The following is a 21,995-nucleotide window of genomic DNA, read 5'->3' as shown; positions in this document are numbered from 1 at the left end:
GTCGAACTACCAGATGAAAAAGATAAGTGGCTGAGCTTCCGTAACATACACAACAAGGAACGAGTGCCCTTCGTCGTATACGCCGATCTCGAATGTGTGCTGCGGAAGATGCAACCTGACACGGAGTCGACGACATACGCCTACCAACAACACGAGGTATATAGCATAGCGTATTATGTGCGATGTTCGTACGACGATACGTTATCCGTGTATCGGTTTCGTCGCGATCCCGATTGCGTGTTGTGGTTCGCTAAGCAACTTGAAGATTTAGCACATAACGTTAAGATTCGTTTATGCGCCAATGTCCCCATGGGGATGTTATCGAAAGAACAATTAGAGGCATACCGTAGCGCGACACATTGCCATATTTGCGAAAAACCGTTTGCGCCGGATGATAAGCGGGTGCGCGATCATTGCCATCTGACCGGTCGTTACCGCGGTCCCGCGCATTCGCTTTGCAACCTCTATTATCAAAATGTGCTATACATACCGGTAGTCTTCCATAATTTATCCGGATACGATTCTCATTTTATTATCAAGGAAATAGCCACAGCGTTCAAAGGAAAAATTGATTTATTACCCATCACGAAAGAAAAGTATATTTCTTTTACAAAGCATGTCATAAGTACCGCCGATAAATTAGACGCACATAATCACATAAAGTTAAGATTTATAGATTCATATAAATTTTTAAATGCTAGTCTTGAGAAATTAGCATCATTTCTGGATAAAGAAAATTTAAAAATTGTACGTTCCGAATTTTTACACTTATCCGACGCAGAATTTGATTTATTGACACGGAAAGGCGTATTTCCATACGAGTACATTGACCGCGTCGAAAAATTGGAAGACACATGTTTACCACCACTCGAATCCTTTTATAGTTCTCTGACCTCCAATACAGTATCCGAGAGCGATTACGCACACGCCGTCAACGTCTGGCATCGGTTCTCAATTCGAACGTTGGGTGAATATAGCGATCTATATCTGAAAACGGATGTCTTGTTGTTAGCTGACATTTTTGAAAATTTCCGCGATAAATGTTTAGAAAGTTACGGTCTCGATCCCGCGCATTATTACACTCTCCCCGGATACACGTGGGACGCTATGTTAAAATATACCGATATTACTTTTGAATTGCTTACGGACATAGACATGATAATGTTTATCGAACGCGGTATACGCGGTGGTCTGAGTCAATGTTCAGGCAGATACGCACAGGCTAACAACAAACATATGCAGACGTACGACCCATCGAAACCATCGTCGTACCTTATGTACTTTGACATTAATAATTTGTACGGCTGGGCGATGTGTCAGCCGTTACCCTACACTGAATTTCAATGGGTCGAAGACGTTTCAAATTTCGACGTGAACGCTATCGCTCCGGATTCACCCACGGGATACATTCTCGAGGTCGATCTCGAGTATCCTCGAGACCTTCACGATCGGCACACTGACCTACCTTTCTGCCCGACGCGCGATAAACCGCCCGGCAAGCGAGAATGTAAACTTCTCGCCACGCTCTACGATAAAAAACGTTACATCATACATTACCGAAACCTACAGCAGTGTACGCGTCACGGTCTTTGTATCGCGAAGATACACCGCGTATTAAAATTCGCGCAATCTCCATGGCTATGTAAATACATAGAATTAAACACGCAATTCCGAACTCGCGCCAAAAATGATTTTGAAAAAAACTTGTATAAATTAATGAATAACGCGGTATTCGGGAAAACCATGGAGAATGTGCGTAATCACGTTGACGTTAAATTATTGACGAAATGGAAAGGTCGGTATGGTGTAGAGGCAATGATCGCGAAACCGAATTTTCATAGTCGTAGCATTTTTTCAGAGAATCTTATTGCCGTTGAACTAAAAAAACTCAAGATAAAATTCAATAAACCGATTTACGTAGGCATGTGCATTTTAGATATTTCTAAGACGTGTCTGTACGAATTTCATCACGAGTACATGCTACCTCTTTATCGCGACAAATGTAAAGTCATGTACACTGACACCGACAGTCTCGTATACCATGTCGAGTGCGATGATGTTTATGAGACGATGAAACGTGATATCGCTAGGTTCGACACGAGCGATTATCCGGTCGACAACGTGTACGGTATGCCTCTTAAAAATAAAAAAATACCGGGTCTAATGAAAGACGAAAACAATGGTGCGATAATGACCGAGTTTGTCGGACTTAGAGCAAAAATGTACGCGTTGAAGGTGGACGGGAAAAAAGACACCAAAAAAGCAAAAGGTGTAAAGAATAACGTAATAGCGCGAGCCATAACGTTCGAAGATTACACCCGCTGTTTGAGAGATGAGATCGAGATGACGCGTTGCCAGTCGTGTATACGATCCAAGTTACACGAAGTATACACGGTAGCCGAAACGAAAATTGCTCTAAGTCCGTACGACGACAAGAGATATCTCGTACCCGATTCAATCGAAACGTTACCGTGGGGACATTATCGGATACCCTTATAATATATAGTTGTATATATTTTATCTTTTGCGCATGATGTACTTTTAATTTACCATGTATTTTATATTTTACATATATTTATTAATTTTACATCTAGCGTTTCATATATTTTATAGTTTATATTTATTATTTTTTACATTTTACACTTATTTTATAATTTTACATTTAGCGCTTCATGTATTTTATATTATACACATATATTACATTTTATGTATTTTTTATGAACTTTTTTTTATACTATTGTAATTTGTATTTTATAGTACGCATTTTTTATGTTAATTTTCTATTAAAAAAATTAATACTAAGAATAATTAAAGTTGATTACATTTTATAGTTTTACATTATACATTTTATAATACGTATTAATAAGAAAATGTATTAAGGATGATCAATGGATGGATAGGTAATAAAGAAGTCTCGTATATACTTATTATTAAAAAAAACTGTATTTTTATTTTTATAAATTTACATTACACTTTTATATGATTATAATAAAGAAAATATTCTTATATGACATTGTCTTTGTGAATCCACGAATTATGTGATCCATCGAATCCCAACCACTTGACGTAAACCTTGTCACCCTTCCTGCGCAATACTTTCTCCACGAGATACACGTCCGGGTGAGTCGCACGATGCAACTCGTGCTCGTAGAACGCTCCAACTATAGATGTTCCGCGATAATCCTCTAGTAAATAAGTTACGGGATTGGTATGCTGTACTTTAATAATTTTAAACACCTCGGTTGTCCAATTCGGTGTGTAACCCTTTTCAAAGACTGTCTTAAATTTGCTCACGCGTACAGAATCACCAACTTTAAATTTCGCTCGACCAGCAATCTTTATCGAACTGTACACCGTATTCAAGAGTCTTTCAGCCACAGCAGGGGTTACGTCGACGGGTCGCATACCGATAGTTCGGTGTTTCCGAGAGTTGTAATTTGACACGAGATCCGGTAACAGGTCAATCCACTTGTAATTGCCGTTGAGTGTAAACTTCTTCCACATGTCGTTTTTCAGCGTACGGTTAAACCGTTCGACGACCGATGCCTTCATTACCGAGTACGTTGAATAATGATTGATATCATGTTTTTTCAATATTTTCTGCACATCGGCATTGTAAAACTCTTTTCCCTTATCAGTCTGTAAATTTTTCGGGCATCTTGCGCTCTCTCGAATTATCTCGACGATAGCATCAGCTGTATCGCTTCCACCCTTGCTCTTGAGCGGAACGGCCCACGCGTGCTTGCTCAACACATCGATGACGGTGAGTATGTAGTGATAGCCTTTGTTGAAACGTGAGTACGGAATCATCTCGACGATATCAGCCTGCCATAGATCGTCGTAGCCTCGAACTATGACGTGTCTTCGTTGAAAACTTCTTCTCGCCGGAGCATGCAGTTCCTCGACGAGTCGTCGCCTTTCGGAACTAATATTGGATTTCGGTGGTTTCATGGATCGCATACCGATCGTTCCTGTTTTTTCTATTCCGTTTCCATTCTTTGTCTGTTCTGTTCCTGTTTTTTTCTGTTCCGTTTCTGTTCCGTTTCTGTTCTTTTCCTGTTTTTTCTGTTCTGTTTCTGTTCTTTCCCTGTTCTGTTCCCGTTTTTTTCTGTTCCGTACCCGTTCTGTATCCGTTCCGTTCCTGTTTTTTTCTGTTCCGTTTCCGTTCTTTTCCTGTTTTTTCTGTTCTGTTTCTGTTCTTTCCCTGTTCTGTTCCCGTTTTTTTCTGTTCCGTACCCGTTCTGTATCCGTTCCGTTCCTGTTTTTTTCTGTTCCGTTTCCGTTCTTTTCCTGTTTTTTCTGTTCTGTTTCTGTTCTTTCCCTGTTCTGTTCCCGTTTTTTTCTGTTCCGTACCCGTTCTGTATCCGTTCCGTTCCTGTTTTTTTCTGTTCCGTTTCCGTTCTGTACCCGTTCCATTCCTGTTTTTTTCTGTTCCATTATGTTCCGTTTCTGTTCTTTTTCCGTTCTGATACTGTTTTTTTCTGTTCGGTTTCTGTTCTGTACCCGTTCTTTCACGTTCGTTTCACGTTTGAATTATCTTTTATCACTGCTTTCTATCGTCTTTCAGCAGTGGTTCTTTGTCTTCCGGTCTTACCGATCGATCAGACAATCGTTCGTAACTATTCCTGAATTGATTTACAACCGTTCGGTAACCGTCCGACAATCGTTCCCGAGTCGTTTGATAGCGATCCTGCACCGTTCGATAGCTATTCGACAACCGTTCCTGAACCGTCCGCTGTTGATTCAGGAACCGCTCAAAATTATTCGTTAAACGTTCGTAACCGTCTTTTCGCCGTTCGTTATTACTCATTGTTTTTAATCTTGATACGATATGGGTGACATCGATCAATCGACTGACACGTTTCGCGATTACGCAGATTAATTTATAATAAGACCCGCTTCGCGAAGTTCTTCGATGATGGACAGAATCTCGTTGTCGTGCGCGTTGTGACCGGCTCGACGCGATGCTTCGAGTAACCGCAGACGATCTACCAGTTCATTGGGATTGTCCCAGTGCACGTAATCGATCGCGTTATCATTTAACGTCATAGCGTGAGGTAATCCCTTTCCAGATTTCTTCGTTTTCGGCGTAGGTTCGATCGACATTAACGGTGCGATCAGGTGTTTGTACTTGTATCCTCTGTTGCTTCGTAATTGACTGTCCTTGGTGTAATTGCGTCTATGCACGTTTGTAGCAAACAATATGCTTTTGTACTTTTGTAAATCATCATCTGTGTAGATGTCATCGGCGGGGATTTTCTTGAAGATCAATTCGTAAAGACCAGGTGTACCAGCGTAACGTACATTGTCGATAATTATATTATCCTCGTTGTCCACATCGAAATGTTTATTACCGAGCATCATTCCATTATTCTCGAGACGAACACCGTATATATTGTCTATGTCTACATCGCTCTCTCGGTTACCGCTCAGGACAGTCACGACATATTTTTGACTCAGCGGACCAAATTGAGCTTGCAATGCTTTTCGTCCTTGCGACGTCTGTAATTGATTTCGAACAATCGTCGCAAGCGAGTCATCCGTCGTTTCGAAAACATTCTCAAGCGATTCTATCGGTTGTACGGTTGTAGGACGCGGTGTAGAGGTTATCATTGGTACGTCGTTTGAAATTTGTAAATGATTAGATTTTTGCGGTGTTGCAGAGATATCGAACGAGACGTTCGACCGTTTTTTCTTACTGGCATATTCTTCCCCCTCTTCCTTCTCACGTTTACGGGTGAACGAAACGTTACCGATCGGCTCCTCTTTTATCGCGCGTACGCCGGAATTGTCAATAATCTTTTGCAGCGGTTCGATCAACGGTTCAAAGTGTCTCTTAGTCACGATATCCTCTTCGATCCTGCCGGTTTTTAGAGCACGATGTTTCTTTCGAATCGATTCGCTCGTTTTTTCAATTTCTCTCGCGATTTTCTCGCGCTCACGCATATCTTTGTTTTCAGCCATGTTAACAGAGAGTGTTGATCGCACGTTTCACCCCGACAAGGTATCAATAACGACTAACTGTTTCGCGGTATTGCAAACTCGTTAAATCCTCTTCTGTATCGCCCGTTAGCAAGTGCACTGTCCTTGTCTATCATCAAAAATCCATAATCACGCTGCCAACAATCGCGACATAATTCACTAAAGTCATCATACGACATGTCGGTGTTTACATGATCGTTGTACACATGTTTCAAGTTGGTACCGTCCTGCTTAAAGAGGATCAGCAGGTTGGCGTTATCGCGTATAAGATGTTTAGGTATTCTCGCGTACGACTGACAGAGATAAAAACAGTCGACGTTCGAGTGTCTACCCATTGAAAAATATTCTCTCACGACATCCTGCTTATCGCAAGCAACGTCATCGAAGACGAAAATCGAGTTTGGACGCGCCTCGCTCGGTGGAATGACGTCACTGTTATTGGAGAACGTAAAGTAACCGATCTCGTCCATCGACGACAACAAATTCTCCAGATATCGATATTTCGGCTGTTGTAGCGATTTCGAGTACACGTACACGTTCTCGAAATGTACACCGTGTGGACATTCCAACAAATTTATCAGAACGTTGGTTTTACCGCAGTTCGACGGACCGCAAATGATGGCGCGTATAGTATTCGGCAGCATCGCACCATGCTTACGCCTCACCCCGCCGTCTCCCATCGATTGTAATTTATCGTCGTAATTCGTTACGCAAATCGTCAAAGGTTGTCGCACGAATCTCATGTTTTCCGAATCTGATTACACATCGGAATCGAACGTCCTATTTATAGGTGTGTGAGTGCGGTGTACGATCTATGGAAATACGCCTTTGTATGTTTGCACATGCGTGATAGAGGTGTGTGCGTGTGTTTGTGAATGCAGCGCACGGAGAAAGAAACGTATGCGCGCGTCGTGTGTGCTAGAGAGGCGCTTGATAGAGAAAGACGTGTGTGTGTGTGTGTGTGTGTGTGTGTGTGTGTGTGTGTGTGTGTGTGTGTGTGTGTGTGTGCTAAAAAAGGCACTTACGCATGTGTATACGTAACAGAGAAGACGGTTACACGTGTATGCGTGCTAGAGAAGGCATGAGTATGTGCGCGTATGTGTGAACACAGCGTGTAGAGAAAGAAGCGTATCGATGGTCGCGTGCTAGAGAAAGCGTGAGTATGTGTGCGTATGTGTGAACACAGCGTGTAGAGAAAGAATATCGACATCAACGGTGCGACATCGCATATCGACGGTCGCGTGCTAGAGGTGTGTGTGCGTGCGTGTGTGCGTGCGCGAGTGTGTGTAAACGCAGTGTATGGAGAAAAGGAATGTATCGACGGTCGTGTGATGAAGAAAACATGCAGGATTGAGGGGTGATTAAAAAAAGATACGCGATATATCTATTATATATATATATATATTTAAAATATTAATAATAGAATTATAATGTATCGACAGTCGTGTGATGAGGAAAGCATGCAGGATTGAGGGGTGATTAAAAAAGATACGCGATATATCTATTATATATATATATTTAAAATATTAATAATAGAATTATAAACTGTATAAAATAATTATAAAACTAAAAAAAAGAAATTGTATAATACATTTTTTAAATACTACATATAACTATATCTAAATATAATCATAAAATATATCTAAAATAATATAAAATCTAAAATATAAAAAGTACTATATAACTATAAAAAATATATATATTTTTTTAATTTCTATAAAAAAAAATGTATTTTCTATTTGATCTAAAACGTAATTTGCGTAACCATTATAGTCCCAGTTTTCCGGGTTTTTTTGCTTTTCCACCACCTCCATTCCGAATAAATATCGTAAGTCAAAAATATCTTCGTAATTGTAATCGTTGTCATCTTCAATATCCCCCCATATCCAGTCATGATATTTTCGATCTATCCGGCGGCTGCACTGCACCCGCAATCGGTGCTGTTGAATGTTCACGTGCTGCGGAATGGATATCTCGGTTCTTAATATTACGTTGCCGGAACACATGCACTAAAACAAGCACAAAGTATATTATTTAATTATTTATTAAAAATACGCAATATATACGTTGAAATATAAAAAATGGTACTTACAATGATTGCAGGCAAATCGATGTATGCAGCCGGGTCTAATGCGGGAAAAGTTGTTGGATGGCGATGAGCCGTGCGCACCGCCTGCCGGCTATGGATATATATATATCCTATAGCCGGGAAACTTTTTGGAAGTGCTATATGCACCTCTTCCTCACAGCAAAGGCACTGCAAAAATGAATTAATATTAATATAAATTAATCTAAATGATATAAATTAATATAAATAATGTAAAAATAGGTAAGAAGTACTTACAACCAGTGCCATTGTTTCGGAATTGTAAAAGTCCATTGTGTCTTCGCAAAACTTCAGACTGAACTGACGGTCAGTCCGACTTCGAAGGCTACTGTTTATGATTTTGGTACTTATCATCCCCACGCTGTGGAGATGTCACTTGAGCCTATCGTCGATGCTCGAGTAAACTATAGCCCTGTGACGTTTCACTCATGGCTTGAAAACTATTTTTTCATAATAGTACTCGCACAGTTTTTTAAAGCAAATAATAAAAGAATTACTAGGAAACAAAAACCTCGCAGGAACCACTATTTATAGGCATGCAAAATCGCGCATCGCTCAGTAGCAAACATGTATCTCATACTATCACATCCCTCCAATATTATAAATTTGAGCGCTGAACAGTTACAATTCGTACCAAAGATCGTTCTGTTACGCGAGTGCGCCAACTATATCGAACACGTGTGGGACAAGCTCCCGGAATATATAAAGACTGATTTCGAAGTTCAACAATATCGTCGCTGCAACGAGCATTATAATCAGCCGTGGCAGCAAACGCACATCGACGGACCCGCGCCGTTGATCAAGAATTGTACCGAATGCCAGTTGTCGCAAAGGTAAAAAGCGGCTGCGGTCATCTTTTGAATCGCGCGATAAACGCGCTTCCATTCGAGCTACATATCCCCGGTTATCAATTTTGCGGACCGGGAACGCACTTGGAAAAACGATTAGCTAGAGGCGATAGGGGTATAAATCCGCTGGACGCGGCGTGCCGCGAACACGACATTGCGTATTCTCGCAGCAACGAGCTCGCCGACAGACACGTGGCGGACGAGATACTCGCCACGAAAGCACAAACACGCGTAATCGCGAAAGACTCGGCTCTCGGAGAAAGAGCAGCCGCCGCTGCCGTCTGGGCAGCCATGAAAGCCAAGACAAAGATAGGTATGGGCATGAAGAAGAAAAAAAAGGTAACGAAAAAAAAACGTATACTTCCGACAGCGAGACGAGGCGGCATGTTACCAATTTTACCGATATTGGGCGCGCTCGGATCATTGATCGGCGGCGCGGCCGGTGTGACAAAGGTGGTAAACGACAGCAAAGCTGCGCGACGTCAGCTCGAGGAGCTGCAACGTCACAATCGCGCGATGGAAGGGCGCGGAGTATATCTCGCCCCGTACAGAGGCGGACGAGGGCTGTACCTCGCCCCGTACAAGTACGGAAAAGGTGTAAAAGCGAAACGAAAAAATATGTCAAAGAGGCGTTAAAAATACCCGCAGGTGTGACGACGAACGTGCAACTACATCAATTGGCAAAACGATTGTGTATCCCGTATTTCAGAGGAGTGTTTATGCGTAACGCGCTACCGACGAGCGGTGCGCGTCAAAACGAGAGCGGTATCGTAAATCTAGACGATGCGGAGGGCCCCGGTACTCACTGGGTAGCGTACGCAAAGAGGAGAAATCACATGGCGTATTTCGACAGTTTCGGCAATCTGCGGCCACCCAGAGAACTCGTACGATATTTTGGGGACGATGTGACAAAGATAGAGTACAATCGAACGTCGTATCAAACTTACGATCAAAGGAATTGCGGACAACTTTGTCTGCTATTTTTACACTCGATTTAAAGACCGACGTTGCGCTGTTTAATCTCAGTATTCGTTCAAACATGTCGCTGACATTTACGCTGAGCGGCAAGAGCAGCATTCTCGCGGCAAGCTACTCTCCGGCTATAGATTTGAGCGACGACGATTACGAGCTCGGTTTAGCGATCTTTGAAACATATAACACGATACCGAACGTGAATGCTTCAAACAATAAATTTTACTTTGGCAAAGACAACGCGGAGATTACGATTCCCGAGGGATCGTACGAGTTGCATGCCATTAATGAGTTTTTGAAACGTGAGATTTCGCAAATACGTCCGCGACGTGACGTCGCGGCTGAAGATAGTAATAGTGGAGATAAAGATCCGATTACGATCCGCGCAAACTATAATACGATGAGATGCGAGATCAGATGCGCACACAAAATAAATTTTGGCAAACCAAACAACATCGGCTCGCTCCTGGGATTCACATCGAAGCGTATACTAGAACCGCGAATATGGCATGAGTCGGACGTGTCAATCAACATAATGAACGTAAACATTATCCGCGTAGAGTGTAACGTGACCGCGGGCGCGTACAGCAACGACAAAAGCGTGCACGCGATACATGAATTTTCACCGAACGTTCCACCTGGATATAAGATCTCGGAAAGACCGTCGCAGATCATTTACCTGCCGATCATCGTGCGGAGCGTTACGAATCTGACGATACGCGTGGTTGACCAGAACGGACGATTGCTTGATTTTCGAGGAGAAGAAATTACCGTCAGATTGCATGTGCGACGACAGCTGCAACGATAACGCGAACGTGAGATGCTCGTACTACACGCGTCGGAACGCGCCAGAAAAATAAACATCTTTACGACGAAAACATCAACGTTACAGCAGTCATCCGATACTTTTGCGACGACATTCGATAATATTCGATCATCCGACTGTTCCAAGGAAAAGAGGCTCACCGCGTCGAACGTTGAATATCTACAATCTCTGGGATTTGCGGTGCGACAATGACGGATATTTTAAATATCGAGGACGAGCCGATCTTTGACGATCGCATCGTCAAGATCGAGACTCACACGTACAATCCGTTCGCCAACACGACGTTCGAATACAATGATGAGATAAGAATTCCTATACAACAACAGGATCTTTACACGTTACCGCACGAAAGTTTTCTATACATTGAAGGAAAACTTATAATAAAGAAACCAGTTGCGGGATCTGATGTGACATTGGCAAATAATTGCGTCGCGTTCATGTTCGATGAGATTCGATACGAGCTCGACGGTGTGGAAATTGATCGAAACAGAAACGTCGGAATAACCAGCACCCTCAAGAACTATGTAACTATGTCAGCCGCCAGAAGCGTAATCGCGAGGAACGCCGGCTGGGATCCGTGGAATCCTCCGAACGGATACTTTAATTTTTGCGTACCGCTCAACATGCTGTTGGGATTTTGTGAAGATTACAGACGCGTGGTGATCAACGCTCGCCATGAGCTGATTTTAATACGCGCGCGTAACGATAACAATTGTCTGATGGGAAGTTCAGAATTGGAGCCAAAGATTGAATTACTCAAAGTTCAGTGGCGAATGCCGCACGTGTTACTGAACGAAATAAATAAACTGTCGATGCTGCGTGCTCTGGAAAGCGGGCGATACCTCAGCATGGCATTTCGCTCTTGGGATTTGTACCAGTATCCTTTATTGCAAAGCACAACCAAACATTCGTGGGCCATCAAGACCGCTACTCAGCTTGAGAAGCCTCGATACGTCGTTTTCGCTCTGCAGGCTGGTCGGAAGAATATCATGTCTGAAAACATGAGCCGATTCGATCATTGCAAATTAATCAACGCAAAACTCTATTTAAACTCGGAATGTTATCCGTACGATGATCTGAATCTGGATTTCGATAAAAATAAATGGTCGATTCTGTACGAGACGTATGCACATTTCTGTAAAAACTATTACGGATATGATTATCTCGAGCCGAATCAATCCGTCACCACGTTTCGACATAATGGTCCATTCGTGATTATCGATTGCTCTCGACAAAACGAATCGATTAAGAGCGCAACCGTGGACGTACGCTTAGAATTTGAATGCAGAGAAAATGTACCCGCGAACACTACAGCGTACTGTCTCATTATACACGATCGTGTGATTCAGTACAACCCGTTGACCAACGTTGTGCGCAAAATTACCTAAGTGCGGCGCCACTTTTTCTCCAAAACAATATCAGAATGATATAAAAATTTATAACGCGTCGAGACGGATCACAGTATTCTCAACGACATCTGTCATGTCTGTACCAACGTTCGTGGACCTGCAAGGTTTCATCGTTGGTGGAGAATTTATCGTTAAGGAATTTGCCTCTCTCAAAGATGGATTTGAACTCACCCACTACATATTTACACCCACCTATCCATGGGAATACCTTACCAAGGCAGAAAGACGTCAGGTGGCGTGGTTGAAAGTGAATCATCACGGAATATCATGGGAGGATGGATTGATTCCGCACAGCATGGCTAGAGATTTAATTACCAAGGCAGTGATGGGTACAACTGCAACCGATGATGAAATTGTCGTGTACGTAAAGGGATGTGAGAAACGAGAATGGCTGCATGACTTACTCCTGGACGAGGCGAAAGAGGAAGCTAATGTCGAAAATATCGAAGTGCATTACGAAGACATAAAACCTCTAAATAAGTTGGACATTACGTACACCTTACGTTGTCGAAATCATGTTAACAACTGCGCTTTACAAAATGTATTTAAACTGTTTAACTGGTGGTCTAGCAATAAAAAATAATTTTTTTTATGTGTTGTGCATTTTTTTTATATTTCCATTACCCCCGTTTATATTTCCTCTTCTCCGTTTTATTAATTAAAATAGTTTTTTAAGTTAGGATAATTGATAGAAAAAAATAATTCTAAAACGTTTATAGAAATACATATTTATTTATTATTCAAAGCATCATATACAATATTGTCTGATGCATAAACCATTAGTTCGCAGTCTACGAGCGAAGTTTTTACACATATTTCATCTAATAGCTTTACAGCATCGCACTTATTATTAATATTATTTCGCTGCAAGCAGTTTACAAATCGATTATATTTTTCTTTCACTACAAACATATCCCGCGACAATTTAAAGTATACATTATTGATGACATCTTCAAGATTTAGTAAAAATTGCACGGTCAAAGGTTTCATATACAAGGCTTTGTTATTTAATGTAAATTTTACGACACTCCCGTTATGTAATTTGACGAGTTCTATAAGAAGATTATCAATCCACAGCGATGTAACAGTGGTTGACTGCAGGAGTCGCTCAATATCCATGCGTTTCTCGATCATTATTATCCATACGTCACGTGACAGCGGTATCTGATTGCCTTTGTTGTCACCAAGAATCATCTCCACAAAAGGTTCAAGTCCCACACTGACTCCGATATCCAAATATTTGTAGGCAGTGACGGTTAAAGCAAATCGCCTTCCCAGGATGCGAGGAGTATAGCGTGGCTGCGATAATGTTCTGTAAAAAGAATATATCAAGTTATAGAAAAATATAAAAAATATATAGGATTTAAATATATAGATTTTTTTTTTAATTAAAAATACTTACGATTTATCGCACCCATCATTCTGTTGGATCGGAACGTAATAGTTCATCTCGTACGGTTCTTTCTTCAGACACTTTACAATCTGACTTCCACCAATCAACTGCTGCGGTAACGTAGATGAAGCTTTACCGTTCGTATTCCACTAACTGACTGATGTAATAACGTTGTCGAGGGCTCTTTTTATGTTATTATCCCCTCCACAAAATATCTCATTTTTTTATCCCCCTCTACAAAATATCTAATTTTTATCCCCTCCACAAATATCTAATTTTTAACACGTTCACTGCCGATTCATTATCTAGAAATTTAAGCTGCCGACGGTTCGGCGCTCCGTGAGATAAAAAATTTGTTTATAACAAGCAGCTACCGGATATGGTTAACGTTATTTGTTTTTTTAGCTTCCAAGAGCTACCAAATAAATTTATCAGCTGCCGACGATTCGGCGCTCCGTGCAATAAATATTCTTAGAAATTTTTAATTGTTTATATCAGGTTGCAACTCGCATATTATTTTACTTAAAAATGTTTATACTGATAAGTGACAGAAAAACCCATAGATAAAAATTGTTTATACCTACCCTTAGCCGCAGGGTCTAATTGTTTATATCAGGTTGCAGCTCGCATATAGTTTTACTTAGAAAGATTTAAGTAATTGTTTATATCAGATTACAACTGAGATTACATAAATGCTCATACCGATAAACGGTTATCGACTGGTATTTGTTTATATCAGGTTACAACTAGCATGTTGTTTACATAAAAGTTTGTACTGATAAGCGGCTGGGATTTGTTTATATCAGGTTACAACTGAGTTTATATAAAAATGTTTATATCAGGTTACAACTGAGTTTATATAAAAATGTTTACACTGATAAGCCCCCCCCCCCTCCCCCCCGCAACGTCATACCCCCCGCGACGTCATACCCCCCCTGACGTCATACCCCCCCGTGACGTCATACCCCCCGTGACGTCATACCCCCCTCCCCCCGTGACGTCATACCCCCCTCCCCCCGTGACGTCATACCCCCCTCCCCCCGTGACGTCATACCCCCCGTGACGTCATACCCCCCCCGCCCCTCACCCCCCCTGAGATCCCATGGGTCAGAACCACCCTTCTATTCCTACTGAAGGATGATAAGACTCGCGATATCAAAAATCGCGTGGAAGCAGCGAAAAATCGTCATCGGCCGCGTCGGAAGTCGAAATGCGAAAAGTTCAATTTCTTTTATTTTTTTTCATGGCGCAGCAGTCGCCCGTCCGTGGCAGGAATTTTTCATCGAGGGGCACACCGGACGACGTATAGGAAGGGAGGAAGTAGCAGCGACGAAGTAGCGGAACAGGGTGACGGAGACGAGGTGCACTTAGCAGAAGGAACGGCCGACGGGGTGAGGGGGAGGGGGAGGGGTGATTCGACGGCAGGAAGAGTAAGATACGGACGAAAGAACCCTCCGGAGGGAGGAATGGAATGGGACGGGGATGAACGGCGCGCGGAGCGGTTGCAAAACAGGCAGAAATTGCACGCGGCTCTTTTCCGCGGTACGTCCCCGCGCGGATGAGTCCACCGGTCGGCGAGTGCCCGACGTGCCTTAACCTTCGCTCGAGTCGGCCGTCGGAATTAATACCGGCTGCCGTCGACACAGTGAGAGCGTATCGCGCTCGATTACCACGCATTCGACATTGATTTATGACGCGGATGCGATATCGCTGTTGCCCGTATCCCGGTAATCGATTCGCGAGATTCCAGAACCGACGATACACCGCCGCGGATCCGCCAGCGAATTTTTCTACACTCATCGCATGGTGTTTAGTTCGATTTCGATCAGTTCCCCGCCGATAGAGTTAACTGGCGCGCGAGTGGAATTATTCACTAAACCCCGTAGATCACCTATCGCAAAAATTATCTCGGCACAAATCTTATTATAATTTTACTTATACTTATCATCTGTAAATATATATAAATCTCATTATTTTATTTACGGTAAAATCAGCACCGAGGAGTCATTAGCGTGACCATACATTAAACCCATTCGAATGATTAAAAGAAACAGTCGACAAATCGTGGAGCCTCACCAAATTAATTAAGTACATTTGAGAGCGCTATACAATCTGCTAATGGCAAAAAGACGAATTTGATCAACATGAATCCGAATTAGCGACCCTTGGCGCTTATATTTCTCGCTATATTTACAGCTGGGTGAATCGAGTCTTTCAAGGCGTATTCCCCTTGCAGCCAACATTTTCCATCTCAAAAGAAGGGACGAGATCTCAGACAATCATTGTTTCGTAGCCTCGCGGCATTTACGCCCGAAAAGTGCTTAATGCGCGTGCTTCTTTTATATATATATATATATATATATATAAAAGTATAAGTATATATCCATAAAAGTAAGGTTATAGATCTATAAAAGTCATAATATATATTAGAGTCCTTTATACAATAATTTAGAGTGTTCTAGGACACCCTTCTACACCCCCTTAAAGATCGTCTATCGCACTAATGTCCTACGTTTTCTTATAAAGTAATGATATATGAGCGATAGATAACAAAGTGCCGGCATTTAATAACGATTAAAAGAAGCGAAAAAACGCACACGCCGCATAGTCCAATATCCGTTTAAAGGAGAATATGGATCGATTGATCGCTATCCTCTACACGCGGAAGCAAATACCTACGGGAGCGTTATTACCTTTGATGTACCACATATTACATACGCGCATATTGATCCACTTGACCTTTTCTCTAGAGAATAATGTAGTAAATTGAACGTGTCTTTATCGTGCGTTCAACGAGTCGAATCTATTACTCGTTAGGAAGGTTACATAATTTATATGAAAGTTTTAACAACGTCGTACAATGGGGCTCTATAGAATTTGCCTGGTAAAAAAAAGATAAATGCTTAGGCATTTATTGGCAATTGTCGTGCCAATAATTTATTCGATTGTTAAAACTGTGTAATAAATTATGTTTTACGTATTTGATATAATAAATTAAATCTTTCACCGAATTGCAGATTTTATGTAACGCTTGCGAGTTAATTTAAAATTAAAGTAAATTTTAAGTTAATTACCGCGAGTTAATTTAAAAATAATATAAAAGTAGTTTAACACTTAGCTTCATCCATAATTTCCGTACTTAAAATATCAGAGACTTTCTTGGCATCTACCGCCATCGTTTAACGAGTTGACACTTTTTACCCTCCGATCCGGCCGAGTAACTTCATTGCTATAATTTTCCTCTTAGTCGATTACGGCCCTTCGACCCTACGGTGTTGCGAACTATCATGGAGGCGTTTCAGGATGCCGGATGATAGATCGAGCCGCGATCACTATCGAAAACAAGATCGTCATCCTTTTTCTCCTGGTTATTTGCTGGACCCTGCGAAACGCACAGGCACACCCTAAAATCTCGCCTATCGCGTCCACTAGTCCCATTATTACAGCACCAACGGTGGAATGTAATTTCCGGCGCGTCAACGAGGATCCAGATCGGTCCTTGTCGCTTGTCTCTCCTCGTGGAACGCCGCTGTCGACGAATTCTCGTAATCATTGTAATCGATATTGTTCAAGATTCACTACCGTATAAAATTTTATCGCGAGTTATTATCATATTTTGGCAATATGTAATAATTTTACAATCTTTTAATACTTTGCTCATATTACGTAATGTAAACATATTTTCGAATTAAGTTATTTATCGTCTCAATACTTTTATCATTTTATACAGCATTTCTTTGAATATAATTTAAATACAATTGTGTAATAATTGCAATTTAATATAAGATATTGTAAATAATTCTTTTATATATCATTATATCTATTTTCGTGTATATTATAATATAAAATATGGCGCAAATACTGTTATTAAATACAAAGACGTACTAATGATTAAATTATCAGAAAATTTGTGATTCATGATTTTATACTGTGCAAATACACTGCGCTGCAATGTTATACGACAATGATGCAACGTGACAAGCGGGTATCAAAGCATTTCGCGTTGGATCGCATATTTATGCACTCCGCATATTTATGAACACGATGACTCGATGCGAAAGCGGCGACGAAGTACTGTTTTGTAAACGGCGACAATTTGTCACATGCGCTTTTGGCAAAACAGTCTGGAACGCGTCATAACGTTGAACGCAGTTACCTGGCTATGACGCCTTTGGGGATGGTTCGTCCGGGGACGACGACGTCGCGTTATCGAGGGCAACGAGAGGCTGCTATTAATCACTCCTTGTTTGTTAAGCGGCGTACACACCTGCTTCCGTAATATCCTGCCTGCAGTGTATAACCAGGCAGCCCTCTGCACCGGGAAACGTATGCTTTCAAGGGTATCCCGGCTCGGTAGTTGGATACTCACACACGTGCTCGTGTATAGGACCGAAAGTTTCGACAAAGCCGTATGCAGAGGCACTCGCTCGTATCAGGGAACGCGAGGACATTGTCGCTCGTTCGGCGCCCGATCGCTCTACAAGCTGTCGTTCGTCGACTACGACGATGACAACGCTAGTTCAGATGCAGCGACGATACTGCCATTATCTTTTCGGCAAATTGATTAACGTACTTGGCGCCGTCGACGCCCGTTCGGGCACGAGGCTTAGCGGTATCCGCAGAATTAATTTAGAACAGATTAAACTAAATGGATTATTACAAGAGTGAAACGATCGACTCTGTACCCATCGTACTCTCGTTACGAATTCATGTCGGATTACATGAAACTTAATTCACACATACACACACGCGCGCGCGCTTTAGATTACCCATTGCCCGCAAATAACCACCTTGCGTACATTCCTGGGGAAACAGAAAGGCAACGGTGTCGAATCCGCCGTACAATCGTATACAAGTTTTAGTACATCAGACTCCCACGAGTATCCATGCAGCAAGCGAAAACGGGCCCTCGAAATTCCAATGGCCCTCCGGGAAATTTCCTAACATCTTGGTGGTCCAATTCACCCTTGCGTAGAGCTCTTGGCAAACGCTCTCGCCTTTGGCTCGGTCCAAATAACGATGCATTTTTTATTTTATCGCGCGTATTCGGCTACAACTCACTACCTCGCTCGCAATATACGCGCGGATAAGGCGAACAATTAGAGTGCCGCTGCTCGCGGAAAAGCCAGGAGAAAACATTTTCAGCGCCCAACATCAAAAGTAGCACCGCGAGGAAAAAAATAAACGGGAAAGCTACTCTCGCTACTGGAAATCCTTTATTATATATTATACCGCAATGGTTATTTTTGTACAACCGTTTCCTCTTATAAAGGCGTATATGGTAATTCGAGCTATTGGCGGTCTCGTTAAAACAATTCTTTGAACGACGGATCGTTGTCCATCCGAATGGATAATAGTCCGGTACCACGCTGCAAAGAATATCCAATTATAAGTAAAGAAATGGAAATCTTGCAAAGAAGGGAAACAGCGAGGTGCATTCGAAATTAGCGCTACGAAAGCAGCGAGAAATTCGAACTGAAGCAATGGTAGACGACAAAGAAATTACCGGCGTTACAGTGTTTTCTTGCTTATCGCAGCTTTACGCAAGAACGCACTCGTCGGGACTTCCATAGAAGACCTGCAAATTCTGCTCTGATAGACTAATGTTGATTGACAAGCCAGTGATCTTAATGACAATTTCTAGAATGACGTCTGCCAAACACTTCTCTTTTTCTTTGCGCTTTATAAATACATTATTATAAGATTTGGATAAATTAGCCTTCGATCCGTCTCTCAGATCGCTCCCGACTCTTTGAGCGGTAGTGACAGGCAGGGCGTTAGAGCTCAATTTTTTAATTTCTCAATAATGAGGATATTAAATAATACAATATTTAAAACTTTATTTTTTACCCTACATAATAAATCAACAACCTATCAATACTTCAGATCTTTCTCTCTTTATATATATTAATAATATCAGTTAAAATGTAATGCGCGATCTCACAGATCGACGGTACGAAATTAAAGAGAAAATAAGAATATGGACTGAAGGTTAATTAAGCGAATTAATTAAGAATCAGACACATCTTTTTTACTTATTTTGCTAATTATCGCAAGACCGCGAAACGTACTTTATTTCGTTACGAGACAGTTTCTTATAAAGACATTATGTACGATTAAAGGTCTTACTCATCGAGTAGAGTTATTATAATCACGTAGGTCGTAGACTGATACGCAGCCGTAACGCTCGTGTGTCATTAGCCTCTCGTGTTCGCCAAAGCTTTTTTTTTTTCCACGATGAGGATCCGTCGACAACAGAACGATTCAGTCGAAACGATACGCTATCGCTCTACAAGCATCACTATCTCATCGCTCTCGACGTCCGTTTATCAAACGATGCCGTGCTTTATGTATCAGCCTATGTCTCATTCAGTTCGGAGAATCTTCCGGCATGCATCGCGTACACACACGTGCGCGTATTAACGCAGCCGTAAAAATCGTACGCGTACACTCGGTCGGGCACTCGCTCTTTGAAGGTTTGCATTACGACCGATTCACGCGCCGCCGTACGGGATGTTCGTGTCAAGGGAGATAAATCATTGACGTGAACGACTCGTAATTATCAAGGGGCTGTATACTTACGGAAAAAGCGTAAAATGTCGTTGCCACGGGTCGAGCTCTCAGTCAACGAGACGTCGATAAATATTAAAAGATCCTAATTGGATTTCACGAGACTTTATCAGTCACTTAACGCCTCTGCGTAGCACGGGGGGGGGGGGTAAAAGGATTCCAGAAACATAACGCAGACAGTTGAAGAACGAAGTTACGTATTTTTCAAACGCCCTCGCACATTCTGAGCTATTAAAACTATGCAGACATGAGGGATAATTAGTTTTACGTGGTCGCTACCACTTATGTCACAAAAGCGGCGCTCGGCTAGCGAGATATTAATTAATCCAGCGCGTATCACGTCCCATTTCAGATAATTATTAATATATAATTTAATATAATAATACGTATATTAATACATGTTATTAACAATATATTATATAAAATTATATCAATATATAATGTGTAATATAATATTAGATAGTTGTTGCAATTATATTTTTTGGATTAGAGACAAAAGTTTCTAGTTCTGAGCTGTATAATTGTTGACCGAGATAAGTGAAAGCTTCTGTTAGCGATACAAAAGGTTTGCAACGGAAATCCAGACTACAGTAAGATAATATATCGATGAGCGAACTTGATGTCGCTTTTGAATTGAAGACAATACGCGTCAAACAGCGAGAGATGGAGGAAAGGAGAAATCGTGCACTTTGATCGGCAGCAGCTGAGATCAGACGATCTACCCGACTCGAAATGACGTTGATAGTAGTCTGGAGTTTTTATCACTTGGCGCCCTGTCGATCACGAAACACTATTGTGAAATTCTGTAGTACTGATTTACGTTATGCTCGTATTTTTATTATCCTTTTAAATAATAATGCTTGTTGTATAATTTGCGTAACACAATATACAATATATATAATTGTGGAAATTATTAAGTTAGTTTACTGTTCAAGCATTTTTCTACATATACTAGTTTTCATTTTTCTTGAATATTTTTATTTTAAATAATTTTTTCTTTTAAACAATGAGGGATAAAAAAGTCAGCGAGCATGCAAGAAGTACTACTCCAATATTTCAACTTGACAAGATCGAGAAGGACGTCATCGCCCTTTTCACTCGAGATTTTTTCACCGCAAGATGCATTTTTTTTTAATCAACGATAGGTGCACTCGATGCTCGCAAGCCCCAAGCACTTGAGATCCGTGTTCTATGATCGAGATTATCTGGTTCCCAGGAAAGCCTATCCTCCATTCGTTCCCAATAGGCATTAAGTGCCCGCGTACGTACGTTGAGAGGCCCCAAGGCTGGCACACATTCATCTCGATTCCTGTCCTCAATGGTTCATTGTGCCCGCTTTTGTACAATCGCGTTTCCGAATGTCGCCCGTTCTATTTTGATTCGCACAGCGTGCACGGAGGAGATCGGAGAGGATCTCGGAGTGCCGCACGATCGGGACGTGCTGTCGGTTTTGTCAACGGTCGCCTTGCACTTTTTTCACTCTTGTCTTATGCCCCGAGGTAGGGAAAATGAAATTATTATGCTTCGCGGCGCGCAGGCTTGCCGCTATTGTGCGCATTGAATGCATTTTGTCGAGCACCAAACACTTTTTCTCTTTGAGAATATCAACGGTAATTTCAATGCAACGAATTTTGAAAAAAAAAAGAAGAGAAAAAATGGCTTATGTAATTTTTTACGCAATTTTCGAACATATATAAATCTCATACAAAATTGTAAAATATATTATAAGTTACATTATTACTCGATTTAATATTGAATGGAACTTCTTTAATGAAATTCAACATGTATTTTATTAGCAAGACAAATTTACGCAAAAGAATTCTGCGTGTTTTAATTTATACAGACATTCGAGATGGTTTCTCGTAATACGAACATCAATAAATATTTC

The 21,995-nt window shown here is 41.4% G+C and overlaps 3 protein-coding genes across 3 annotated transcripts; 1 reads left to right on the top strand and 2 right to left on the bottom strand.

Moving 5' to 3' along the window:
- Positions 1-2,783: 2,783 nt before the first annotated feature.
- On the bottom strand, positions 2,784-4,453 carry LOC118647913. Its single transcript, XM_036293867.1, has one exon. The coding sequence runs from the start codon at positions 4,435-4,437 to the stop codon at positions 3,004-3,006; it is 1,434 nt and encodes a 477-aa protein (XP_036149760.1). The 5' UTR covers positions 4,438-4,453; the 3' UTR covers positions 2,784-3,003.
- A 6,470-nt stretch (positions 4,454-10,923) lies between these two features.
- Positions 10,924-12,123, top strand: LOC118647907. The gene has a single exon (XM_036293848.1). The coding sequence runs from the start codon at positions 10,924-10,926 to the stop codon at positions 12,121-12,123; it is 1,200 nt and encodes a 399-aa protein (XP_036149741.1).
- Positions 12,124-12,856: 733 nt separating this feature from the next.
- Positions 12,857-14,390, bottom strand: LOC118647915. The gene is made up of 2 exons (XM_036293869.1): positions 13,547-14,390; positions 12,857-13,456 (listed from the first exon to the last, which is right to left on the bottom strand). The coding sequence occupies exons 1-2, from the start codon at positions 13,591-13,593 to the stop codon at positions 12,874-12,876; spliced, it is 630 nt and encodes a 209-aa protein (XP_036149762.1). The 5' UTR covers positions 13,594-14,390; the 3' UTR covers positions 12,857-12,873.
- Positions 14,391-21,995: the final 7,605 nt, after the last annotated feature.

This window comes from Monomorium pharaonis, chromosome 11, assembly GCF_013373865.1.
Source record: "Monomorium pharaonis isolate MP-MQ-018 chromosome 11, ASM1337386v2, whole genome shotgun sequence".
Lineage (NCBI taxonomy): Eukaryota > Metazoa > Arthropoda > Insecta > Hymenoptera > Formicidae > Monomorium > Monomorium pharaonis.
Note: the sequence above shows the minus strand (reverse complement) of the source record. Positions and strands in the feature narration are given on the sequence as shown.

Excerpts from the sequence above, each read along its gene's own strand:
- LOC118647915 (XM_036293869.1), bottom strand. The coding sequence starts at position 13,593 with ATGAACTATTACGTTCCGATCCAACAGAATGATGGGTGCGATAAATC. Across the intron at positions 13,457-13,546 it reads AATGATGGGTGCGATAAATC|AACATTATCGCAGCCACGCT; the intron begins GTAAGTATTTTT and ends TTCTTTTTACAG.
- LOC118647913 (XM_036293867.1), bottom strand. The coding sequence starts at position 4,437 with ATGGAACAGAAAAAAACAGGAATGGAACGGGTACAGAACGGAAACGGA.
- LOC118647907 (XM_036293848.1), top strand. The coding sequence starts at position 10,924 with ATGACGGATATTTTAAATATCGAGGACGAGCCGATCTTTGACGATCGC.